At 38.4% G+C, this 13,082-nt stretch overlaps 1 protein-coding gene across 6 annotated transcripts in view; it reads right to left on the reverse strand.

Moving 5' to 3' along the window:
• Positions 1 to 1,439: 1,439 nt before the first annotated feature.
• tnikb (TRAF2 and NCK interacting kinase b) overlaps positions 1,440 to 13,082 on the reverse strand; it is a 98,830-nt gene continuing 87,187 nt past the window's right edge. For all 6 annotated transcript variants that reach the window (XM_041813846.1, XM_041813850.1, XM_041813849.1 and 3 more), the window contains 2 exons: positions 10,979 to 11,118; positions 1,440 to 8,878 (listed from right to left, as the gene is read on the reverse strand). In XM_041813846.1, coding sequence (XP_041669780.1) covers positions 8,795 to 8,878; positions 10,979 to 11,118 — 224 coding nt within the window. In that variant the 3' untranslated portion in view covers positions 1,440 to 8,794. The remainder of the gene's footprint in view (positions 8,879 to 10,978; positions 11,119 to 13,082) is intronic.

Raw genomic sequence — 13,082 nt, forward strand, 5'->3', positions numbered from 1 at the left:
CCTAGTGACGTTGTCGCTATATTTAGCGAGTATTCAGACCCCTCTAGCTACTCTTTTTAAAAAAGCGACTAGTGACAGATCTAGTGACTTTTTCTGGTGTTACTGGAGACTTTAGGAGACTCTGACGTGAAGGTACGCACTGCTTCTTTCAGTGAGCAGCGGGGGCTGCTGTGAGCTCCTCCCTGTCCCAAAGCTCGTACAGGCGACCAAGTCTTGACACAGCAGTCCCCTTCGGCTGCGGTGAAGCAGGAGACTAACCCTCCACGTGACTTTGGCAGTTTTTCTATTGTCTCTTTTTGGTTAATTTTGAACCGAAGAAAAAAAGAAAAACATATTATGAATCAAATGGTTAAACATATTCAAAAATGTAGGCTCTTAAATTGACCATACATTTCAAATTTAAACCAAAGTTAAGAAAACTAAACTTATGAAAAATAGAATTTAAAAAAACAACAACTAAAAATACAATTTAAAGTAACTGCCAGAGTATCTTTCGAGTCATTTTCACCAGTCCTAAGCCTAGATAAAGGATGAGGGTTGGAACTGTGACATTATAAAAACAAGAATTGACAGAAGAAAGTTCATTTGTAGTTCTAAACATATTTAGAGTCTTTTTACTCACTTTTTTTCACTTTCATGATGTTATTCCTCTCTCTGACAGCGTCCATTAAAAATAGACTCCAGGTCTGAACACAAGTTTGACAGCTTCTGAAGTGTCAAACTGCTGTCATCTTTTAGGGAGGTGCCTCATTTCTTATGTAGCCTGTGTAATTATTAAGCTGCTATACTTCCTTCGTATGTGATATGCTGATAACATTACATAGCTACATCACAGAAATCTTCATATGATCAATCTACATTAAGCTTATTTCAATTATCAATATGAAAGACTGCTCAATGCATCTCCATGTCTCCTGATATAGATGGTTGAGATTGAGAGTGAGGCAGGGGCAGTGGAGACAGCTCTGTTGCTGAGGTGAGTGCTGAAAGGTGACAGGTAGTTAAGGAAAATGTCACATGGCTTATTGGGAAGTTCAGTATTTTCAAAAATTTCTAACACCCAGTGCCTCAGTATATGTATGGTTGTCAGTAATTGCAGACCATGTCAGCTCCAAGGAAAAAAAAAATGAAAGAGGGAGATAATTTTCAATCTAAAAACATGATAAAATGCCCCGGAATGCAGTAAATTGCATCTACTTCTTTCAAAATTTTCTGGGCTTCAATTACGCTGATTCTTCTCTAAAGCCCACCCATGTGGCTATAATTTGTACTGCAGAAATAAATACTGTAGCAAAGACGTTATAAAAACTCATTTGGCGACCCAATAAAGATTCCCAACGACACAACTTTGAGTCCTCATGATGTGACAAGAGCTCTGCTGACCTTCGAATCCAGGCTGGAATAAAGACAGAGACTCCAGAGGTGTTGCTGTACAAGGAGAGGACATTTATTATAGAATTTCAAACATCACAGATGTGTGTTACCAGATTGAGGTTGTCTTTCGACTGATTCCAGTGATTCAGACAAGGTGAACACATACACTCACATGCATGTTGCACACCTGTGCACACACCTGCTCACTCAAACACACACTCAGCCATACACACGTTCACAGTCTTGATACGTACAAAATTGAAATACAAATACAAATAATACCACAATAAAAACATTGTATTTTTTTAGAAATTCTTATAGCTATGTTCTCTATTCTGTAGAAAGACAACTAAGCTTTAACAAGTGAACGTTATTTTTTGTCTTTCTCTAAATTGATCAGTATGATAACGGAAATTCTTACAGTATATATATCTTTAATCTATGGTATCTCAAACAGACCTTCAGGGTGTCCATTACTGCTAACATCCTGCACGTGTTATAGGCTTCAGCCGGCCTTTAAAGGGGCTTCGCTAACACCCATCACATCCTTAAAGACCAGTTAGAAATAAAAGAAAATCAAGTAGAACATGAACACCTTTCCCTCTCTCACAGCCCGCTTAAAATCCCACAAACACAAGCATCTTGGGACCCTCACCTAAAGGTCAACCCCACCAAAAACAGAAAGAGGAGCAGAGGTGCAACCTGCTCGCTCTGAATGTAACACCAATAAAATATGTCTTAACGGCATCTTTTATTTTCCTTTGTAGAAATTTGTCTGTTACCTAAAGGTGCATCCAAAAATATTAGAATATTGTGGGAACGTTCATTTTCCCTGTAATTTAACTAAAAAGAGTGAAACTTTTATATGTTCTAGAGTGATAGCAAGCCTGTTTTATTTTAATCTTCATGGTTACAGCTTATAGCTCATAAAACAAAAAAAAAAAAAACACTTCTACTAGGAGATTTTTGAGCCCTACATGCCTCTGTGTGCTGAGGATCTTAATGGAGAGACTGATTTCCTTTTCACCTGCCCACAGTGAATCCCCCTCATTTCTTTACTGACCATTGTTTTACTATGCTTGACCAACGCTGGCCAAGTACAGAGAGCGTAAATGAACAGAATTGTCAAACAGTAGACATTTCTGTATTATAGAGCCTTTTTTAGGTTTGTTGTTTGTAATATTCTAGTACTATTAAAGGTGCATCAATTTTCCTCTTATGATTCATTCGGAGTGTAATTTCTCCTCCTGAGGATCTAAACAAAAGATCTATTTCCTGCATGTGTTTTCGGCCAATCACAACACAGCGTATTAGCATCAATCCTATACGAAATGTCTCTTAAATATCTCAATTGCCTTCTCAAAATGTTTGTTTATATTTATAGCAAAGTGGCACCACCTTGTGCTCAAACTAGGAAGTCAAGGACAAGTTCTTTGTTCTAATATTTTATTTTATTTTTAGAATCTGCTGCAGGCAAACAAAAACTGCACTGATTGGTCAAGGGCATTTGGTCCCTGGGACATAGTTTGGACATCCTTGATGTAAGACTTCCTACCCTGTATTATGTTTGCTGTGTATGACTGCATGTTGTTTGTCTCAAACTCCTGCTGCTGTCTTGGCCAGGAAAGTCCTGAAAAAGAGATTCTCAATTTCAGTAAGATTTTCCCACACTGTAAGACCAAACAGTTGGAGGTTAAAAATAACACAAAAAAAAAAAAAAAAAAAAAAATTCAAATAGCTATTTCAGCTCTATTTTTCTGGGTTGACTGAACACATTTTTAGTTTTAAGTAAACAGTACTCAATCATTCTAAGTGTTTTTTTTGTCATTGTTCCTGGCATGCCTTTGGGCATTAGACACTTTTGCACCATGAGTGAAGTTACTGACTCAGTGAGAGGGGAGCCACTGTAATATTCAATGGATGGTACTTGAACATAATGGAAGAGAACTTCCTGGTTCAGTGTGCACTTGTCATACACAGTCACCTAAGCTGGCTTACCAATAGCAATAAGGGAAAATCACAGTGGTTGAAGGACATGTAGCTTCATAAAAAATGCTTAAACCTGTTGTTTTGAGTTGGAATTAAAACTAATTTTTAATTTATGTTTCTACGGTGCAGTTTAATCAAAAAAGGCAAAATTTCAAAATAATGTTTCAACAAAAATTTTGACCAGTTTCAACTTGTTCAGTTTTACATTGTAGTTTATTAATGCTTAAATAATAACTATGAAGGATGCAGGCTTTAGTTAATGCCTGCTTACAATGAGGATTGTTGACAGTTATAATAAGGTATGTTCAGCTGTTGGCCTGTTTAGGCATCTGAGGCAGCGCTGTGACACACAGTGCATTAAAATGTATTTTACTCAATGGTCAAATTAGGTGAAAACATCGTAATTGCAACAGTATTTTGGTGAGTTTGGACACTGAGCTCTACTAGATAAGATCAGCCTTACGTTTCCATGATGCAACTTGAAATGCATTTAAACTTTAGTTTAGTATAGACTTTTTGCCAAATCTTAAGACAGAACTTAAACATAGTTGGTAAAAGAGGCTGCTTGATTTTCAACCTTGATGAGCTTTAAGCCATAATCATCAATGTTAAAACAAAAAGGCTTGAAAAACATCATATTGGCCCTTTTCACAACCCTAAAGTCTTGACTTTTCTTGTGCACTGTTGTCCCTCCATGCAGGAAGTTTCCTGCAGTTTGTTTTATGGTCAGCGGAGGGAACTGGGAGGGGAAGCAAGTGGGGAAATTTCAGTATAAAATCAGAATGAAAAAATCTGACAAATGCAGCTCCCCCTGTTAAAACCAATCTTAGGAAAAAAAGCTGAGATGCTAGGCTAATAATAGCTAAAGATCAATTAACAGCTTAGCATGTGAGTAAAAGCTTTTTTGGGTGCCTGTAGAAAGTTTGTCTCATTGTCTGCTTTAAAGTTGAATCAGTCCGTGTATTGCCATAAACTTACAATTCATAACAAGTGGTGAAACATGGGTGTAATCATGCAGAATGCACAAATAAAGAAACAGTGATGGGTTACAGAGAAGAAACTCGGAGTGTTTGACCGCACTTTTGCTTCGGTCTAAAAAACAGAAAAAATAAGAGAAAGTACAGAACGGACAGATTTCACAGAGGTGTGACAAATAAAGCAAGACCGTTCCTTATTTTTTTCTTCAGTCCTCACACCGTCGTCATAAAGTCTGCCCTTAACATCAAGGTGAGTATTTACACAGTGCGGTGTACACAGAACAGCAGAGACAGAAAAAGGTGGAGAGAACGAAGGGCAGCAAAAGTAGAAACTCCCAACTACTCTATGCCAAGTTCTTTTTTTGTGAGAAATGATGTGAAGATTTGTTTTTGTGTTGCTGCTGCAGCAATAATACAATATCTACAAGCTTCCTTCCCCTATTAGCAAAATACCAGGACAGTGTAGCCGCCGTAGCTGAGCAGCGTCCTCTGGTCCAACATCTCGTCTCCCCTGCGATGCTAGCTGCTTGTTTTTATTTTTCTCTTCTAATAGGAAACAGACACAGAAAGGTGTTTGAGCAGAAGCAGCACTGGAAATGAGTGTTCACACTGTGAGCAACACCGTCATGGACTCACAGAGGGTTGCCTCGTCTCAGACAGATAAAGGAACAATCGACCCTTGACGTGTGCAACGGTTGGACACAGTGGATGGACTCTGGTGTAGCCCTCTATTTATAACATGAGGAAAAGTCTGACAGCGCAAAAGAAGACATCTATAATTTTTGCTACAAGTTGATAGCCCCAGAAACTTCCATTGAGTTTTAATAAAGCAATCACCGCTATCAGAAGGGGTTTAAATGATGAGGAGTCTTATATGTGAGAACAGAATCCAACATTTGGCCAAAGGCTCTGGCTAGCTACACACGGGACGGTTTTCAAATCCTAACTGATGTTAACAACATAAGGACAGTTTCAACTGATTTTTAACATCATAACCCTCAAGAGCACACATGAAATGATTCAGCCAGACCGACAGACCACACACATGCTGTTTGTAGTAATGATTACCCAGTGGTGATTCAAAAATAGAGGACACTCAAGCTGTCTCTCAGCTCTGTTGTGGTACATCTTGCATGAGACATTAGAAAGGCTCTGGTTTTGATGCCATTATTCTAAAAGCTGATCTTATTTTTCAGTTTCAACTGTACTTGACACTTTATGGAGTTATTATTGTTGCCAAACTATTTGCAAATGTGTACAACACAAATCTGCAAATGTGTAGAACAATTTGTAATTGTGCACTTAGTTTATTTTGGTTCAATAAACTCACTCTTTTTTGCTTTAAGTTGTCAAAATACTTACAAGCCATCGGTTACAACTAAAGTCTGCCTCTCAATTAGCTATGATATGGAACGATTATTGTTGCAAAACTATTTGCAAATGAATACACAGATCTGTTAACAAATCTGCAAATGTGAAGATTTTCAAATGGGTGCACAAATCCAATGATGCCTGTACAGATCTGCAAATGTGTGCAAAGATTTACAAATGTGTGCAAAGATACACAAATGCATGCAAAGATGTGCAAATCTGTAAAGAAAAAAAAAGATTTGCAAATTTGTACACAGATCCACAAATGTTTGCACAAATCTGCAAATGATTAGACCAATTTGTAAATGTGGACTTAGTTTATTTTGGTTCAGAAAACTTACTTCAGTTCATGAGCAGCAGAAGTGTTGCAAAATTCATGTGTGTATTGACAGCCAATTGAGAGGCAGTCTTTCGTTGTAACTGACGGCTTGTGAGCATTTTGACAAATTAAGGCAAATAAGTTTAGACATTTGCAGATTAGTGCACCCATGTGTGGATCTTTTTACAAATTTGCAAATCTTTTCACAGATTTGCACATCTTTGCACGCATTTGTAGATCTGTTTGTGGATTTGTGCACACGTTTTCAAATCTATCTATGCATTTGCAGATTTGTTTCCATATCTCTTAATAGTTTTGCTTATAGCTGCATCCACACTAATCTCTTCACAGGCCGCCATTGTTTACAGACTTGCGGTCGATTCAGCTAAACCATGTCAGAGCTGCCGCCTCCTTCTCTTTAAACGATGCTGATTAGTCTAGTCAGTTTTGCAAGATGGATCTGCCTACAAAGCCAAACCCATTGGCTTGCAAGTTTATTTCTCTAGAATCATAACCATCGAAGATCCTGATATTTATGATTCAAAATTGGTTAGTTTAAGGTCGTTTTCACACCTGAGAGTCAGAGGACTGGATTTGATCAGGGGCTGAAATTGCAACGTTATTGTACTTTCATGTGGTTTGGCTCACTTTCATATTGTGCTTGGTCAAAGGAACCAAACTGTCTGGACAATGCTGTCCTGGGACTTCTGCTCTTGCTTATGTGTTCATATAATATCTGTGTTTCACAAGAAGACGAGCCAAAATAAGAGTTACAACATGTTACTATGGCCATACAGACGCCAAGCAAGATGTTGACATAAATTTGAAAGTATCAATAAATCATTATGCGTATGCCACTTCCTGCCTTTGGTTGACAAGTTGGTCCGACCCACAAAGCTGACTGAGACCCCTGTTTTTTGAGTTGAGTTCACTAGTTTGGTCTGCACCAGAGTTTGTATGAGCTTTCACACTACTCCAAATGAACTGGGAGACAGACTAGGGTTTCTTTAAAGTGGACCAAACAGCTCTGGAGTGAAAGCGATCTAAGACTTGATTTGGAGCAGTAAAACAATCAAACCGACACACCACACTTGAGAATAATTTGGACAAATATTTAGTTGCAACAAGGTCTGAATCAGGCCGTGCTGCTCCAATGGTTAGAAGAGGATGGCCGGGAAATCAGTCCTAAAATCGTCTAGTGTGTAGCTAGCCCTGTCAGACCAATTTAAAAGGGTGGAAGTAACAACTGTGAAAAAATAATCTGTTCTTTAAGATAAAGGGGAGTCACAGTATTTTTAACCTGGTCCTGTTTTTTTAGCGCCTATTTGGCATAAATAGTTTTGGAAAAGCTCAGTGAAGTAGATTTCTGTGCTGCAGGCACAAGCAGGAGGAGATTTTGAAGCTCACAGACAATGCAAGTTTTGAAAACTGGCTTTTTTTGTAGCTTGCCTGTTTGTTTTTTTATGCAAACAGTTCTCTGTAGATATAGGTTACTTAAATGTTTGGTCTTTAAAGTTTAACACTGATATTTCTGATTACTGATTGTATTGTTGACCACAGATTTTAGTATGTTTCTCTCACGATTGTCAACATATTATCTTGAATCAGATGTTGGTTCAGGGACTCTACTGGATGTCTAAGAGTAAATGTTTAATCTCTGGTCAGCAGCTGCTTGTTATAGGGGACCTGTTGTGTTCTTTCCATTTTCTCCCTTGTAAATAAGATATTAGAAGGCTAGCCAAAATTATTATATCACTGCACAAGTTTCCATCCTGTCAGCTAAGGATGTGCACGATCACCTGGCTAAACTGTTAAATGTTCTTTAGTTTGCCTGCACCCCTTATTAAAAAATGTAGTTGAAATCATGCTCCAGTCCATAAAAACAATAACTGCGGCCGAAGAAAGAATGTGATGTGATAAGATTGTGCATGATGCAAAATGACCCCCCTGGAGTCCGTGCATTAAAATAATGGAGCTTAAGATTTCTCAAACAGGTCCCCTTTAATTTGACTGCTTGCAGTAATTTTTTTGGTTTGAGTTCAAGGACTCATCCACTTTAAAAAGGCTTTTTGGGAAAGGAGAAAACTAAATTTGCTGAATTTTAAGAGAAATACCTTGCTGATCGCCTGTAAAGGGATTTCAATATCTCAAAAGGTGTTAGGTATATTTTTTGTGTTGATGAAAGCCAAAGTTTTCATCTATTTCTTCTGCTTCTGATGCTACAGCCAATAATGCTGACCCACTAAGAAGCCTGATGTGCTGCAACAAATGCAGTCCTAACCCCGGTATTCCCGCTGACAAGCAGAGTAGAAGGCCAAATTGTACTCGCAGTGTGAACACCCTGTAAGAAATCATTAATGTGCTACACAGAGAACTTTTCTACAGCTTCCCATTCGACCAAATGGGGAAGTCAAAGGCTACTCGGCGTGATGTCAGTGTCCGCTAAAGTCTGGATCCAAACACTCAAAGACAACCATCAAAAATCCACATGGAAGGTGAAGGCATCGTCCACTGTCAGAGCATGGTATCCCCTTTGTCCAGCAGGCAGTGTAATCATCAGTGAGGGATGCAGCGCCTCCTGTAGGTGGAGGGTATCTGTATGAAGGTCTAAATCTCCCTCTAGGTGTCTAATTCAGCAGCTTTTCCTCCAGGAACACACACACATCGTAAACACACATAAATCCTCCCATCATCCTCCGCCGTCCCTCCCTCCTGATGTCGGCTGATGCTCAGAGCGAAGAAGAAGAAGACGACGGTAGGCAGGTTACCAGTTCATCATGGAGCTTCTGTTGAGGGTCATGAAGAAGACTTGACTGCTGCCTCCAGAGCGAACAGAGGCAAAGAAAACCTGCAGGCCAGAGGAGACGACGGCGTTAGACCAAAACAAGAACCTGGGATGATGAAAAATGAAAGCAGGGGGTGCACAGATAGCCTAGCTGGCTAAGGCGAATCTGGCCTATGGCCCCTTGCCGTATGTCTCTCCCCGCTCTCTCCTGTTTCTGACTCTATCACTGTCCTCCTCTGTGTAATAGAGGCATGAAAAGCCCAAAAATAAATATAAAAAAAAAAAAATGAAAGCAGTAACTGCAGTTCCTCAAGTGTCCACTGGAGGCTGGCTTCAAAAGCGCATGAGGTCCAATAACGCTCATATTAAAATGTCTGACTTAACAGAAATTAAGTTCCCATGTGCTGATTCACAGGTTTTTAACTTCTGTATTTTTCAGTGTAAGACATTCAACAAAAACATCTATCTGCCCAAATATCAACAACATATTCAGCCTCCTCACTGCTGTAAGTCAACCATTGACACATTTTGTTGGAGAGTTAACTAGCTATCTGATTTGGAGCTGAGTACAGATGGCATTTACTTCATATTTCATACTTTTATGCAATTTTTTCAAATCAGTACGATGGGATGTTTGCCATCATGTGATACTTATGATGTGCAGATTAGGGGCAGGAAAAAAGAACTGTTAGGAAACAATGGTGAAAAGAAGAAATTAAAAAATAAAATTGGATCAAATTTTCTGTTAGCTTAGAGTAAGGGTTAGGGTTAATTTAGGATCTAAACTTAAAAGTCAACAAACCTGACCAGCGAAACCTGATTACAAAACATTTAATTAACCCTGCTCACGGAAAAAAGCTTGTCCTCCACAAAAATGTTCCAATGTAGGGAACACAGCTTACGTAGCTCTATTAATTGCAAGAGCTACATCGATAATGGCACTACCTTGATAACGTAGCTACGTAGCTAACATAACTGAAGCTCAAGCTGACGAAGCTCATAAATATCTATTCGAACCAAACTACAAAACTTATGGTAGCTACATACACTGCGTAGCAACATTAGCTTTAGATATGTAAGCTTTGGCTACACTTGATTAAGCTCACGTTGCTAAAGATAACGGCTAACTGATTTTGTTTATGAATAAAGTTAATTTTTTTTTTTTTAATCTAAAACTGGATTTGCACTTGCAAATCAAGGCACGTACAATCTGACAGATTGTGTCTCATAGTTAGGGTCTGCAAGAGGGGCCGTAAGAGAACTACAGTTTTCGGCCACTGTTTTCGGAAATTGTGCACAAAATATAAAATTTTTTCAAGCCTGACACTCCAAATGCAGGAAATTGCCATTGAAACATTTCAGTTTAATGAATAGTCTTTGACATGAGCTATTGTAAGCCCTAATTTTGTTATACTGTATTTAAGTATCGTTTGCACATTTTATACCTCACTTTTGTTATATATTGCTAATTTCTTATCTCTCTCTCGTTAAGCTGCTGTAATAACCAAATTTCCTAATCTTATCTTATTATATCATACCTTATTGCATTATATTGATCATTAAAATAAAGTGGCTGTTAAAGAAAGTGGCTGCTAGATTTCTGAATCCACCAGCCACAGTGGCAGATAGGCAAAAAAGTTGATTTCCAACTGTTAATCCACGTCCAATTAAACCTTACTGTCTTAATATGTCACTATATTTGGGTCTCAAAAGTAGCTAAAATTGATTTGTTTTGTTTTCTTCCATTTGAATGGCCGGCACAGCCATAAACAGTCCAAAACTTTGCCATTGTGACAGCACTTCCCTGTGCAGAAATGACTTCCTGCACCCATCTGGAGTTCTCTGTTGTGACTTGTCATCACAACCTACAGCTGTGACATCATGATGAGGCTATCAGCACTGAAGGTTCAGGCTTAAAACGCACAGCATGCCGCTGGTGTACCTTCCCAGTAGCAAAAGAAGGCTGTGATGACATCAAGACAGCTCATCACCAGTGTGTTTCTTTGGCCTGCTTTATGATATTTCAGCATGAACACAAAACACCCCAAAGGAAAAATGCGAAGTATTATTGTTTAATCTGAGCTGGACTGAAGTGAATGAGATATAAGTGTGGAAGCACCCTGAATCTGAGGTACACAGATGTCCAGGTGTTGTCAGACTCACTTTGTCATTCCTCTCTGACAGAAACTTCAGTCGCTGAGCTCGCTTGTGCATGAAAACTCCGTCGAGGTGTCCCGTCTCCACTGAGCGGATCTCAATGGCCTTCTCTCCCCAGCCCATGATCTGGTTGGAGTGGATGTAGGCTGCAGGGACAGGACGGGGAATACAGACACATACAAACAAACAAACACAGACAGACAGAGAGGGATTGGGACAAGAGAAAGCTCAGGACCAGTCTCACACCCAAGCCAGTCACACACTGAGGCCTCCTCCGCCTCACCACCAGGAGGGAGGAGATTATTGCAGCAGTTTCTGGTGGATTCCAACAATCAGGACCTCTGAGCTGTAGACGTGATGGAGCTGATGTTGGGGACGACACTGAGATTACAGGAATTCAGGGTATCCAATGATTTGGATCAGTTTAATGTTGGTATTTTATTGAGATGACACTAGCATTCTTGGCTTTTCATAAGCTGCACATGTATCAATAAAACTTCAGTCAGTGCAGTTACATAAACGGTTAAGTAAAGCCACAGTTATTGCTTTAAAAGGATAGTTGGGAAAATTGATTTATTGACAGAAGTATCTTGGATGCAGTTGCAGGTGGCAACTTTCTACTGGAGAAGAAAAAATGTACAAAGTCCATCCTGATAAGGTACGACAGTAAATTTAACTATTAGCTTCATACTGGTGTTTGCATAAGAATAAGAATGAGCACGCATGTGTTAAAGGAGCAGGGATGAGGGCCGATGATTTGTGAAAATAATCTAATTGGGTTTTTTTCTCCAATACTGCAGTTTAATATGTGATGATTTTAAGATTCCTAATCTTATGTTTTGTTCAACAAACACAAGCATTAAATCATTGTATCTTCTAACCACCACAACATTAGATAAATTAAAGTAGGGGTGAAAGATTTGAAAGAAATATCTCAGCAAATTTGATATTAGTTGCTACACTGAAGGGGATGATCATTTTTAAGTTAGTCTCATTTTGATGAAGAATATCATATACATGAACAGTAAAGTAGTATTTTTGTAAACTATTCTAAAAAAAGACACTTGAATGCTCATATAATGTGTCGAGCAAAACATCTCTGCAGCAAAACAAATTTGTATCAAACTGGTGTTTTTGACACATTTCAGGTTAAGGAAATATTGCACTGTTTGTGATTCAAAAACTGCAGCAGGTCATACTGAAATTTAATCTAATTTAGGATTAAATTCCCAGCTCTTGTTGGAACACAACCATATATGCTTAATAAAAAAGTGTCAGAGCTTTCTGATGCTAAAATTATTTATTCACGGTACTTGTAAACCACTTTTTCCATCCATTACTGCAACATCTTCTTGCCACTTTTAACCTGTTTTTGCTTCTTAAGAACATTTTGCAAACTTTAGCTGCCTTTTTGCCATTTTTCCCCCATTTTTGCCACTTTCCACTCACTTTTGCACCCCCCCAGTTTTATCCAGTTTCCCCCTTTTTCACCCATTTCTGACACTTCTTGTTTTTTTTTACCACTTTTGCCAAATTTTGCATTTTTTTTGCTAATCTCTGACACTTATTACCCTTTTCTGAAACATCTTTTTGGAACTTTCAACCAACTTTTGGCCAATTTTTTTGGTCTGTTTTGCCCATTTTTCCACTTTTCACACATTTCTGTTCACTTTGTACTCATTCCTGTCCAATGATGACATATTTTTGCCACTTCTTGTCTATTCTTGCCACTTTTGGCCAATTTTTTTGTCAATCTTTGTCTTCTTTTCCACTTTTTACCCATTCTTGGTCACTTTGTACCCATTTTTGCCCATTGATGACACATTTTGTCCCTTTTGGCCACATTTCAACCTTTTTTTAACTACTTTAATCCATTCTTGCTACTTTTCATTATTTTTGTCTCTTTTCACAATTATTATATTATTTTCCAAAAAAGGTGTCTCAGTTTCTTCTGCTCTAATGTCTGGCATCCTGACATTTGTGAAGTCTGACATTACTTTCCTGATCATTTAGTTCAATGAGCCCATCCACATTGTAAAAATCACTAATATAAAGGTAATGTGTCTTATGAAAATGGGTTTGTATTTTGAAAAAGCTATATTGTGCTTCA

The sequence above is a fragment of the Cheilinus undulatus genome, linkage group 19, assembly GCF_018320785.1.
Source record: "Cheilinus undulatus linkage group 19, ASM1832078v1, whole genome shotgun sequence".
NCBI classification, from domain to species: Eukaryota; Metazoa; Chordata; class Actinopteri; order Labriformes; family Labridae; genus Cheilinus; species Cheilinus undulatus.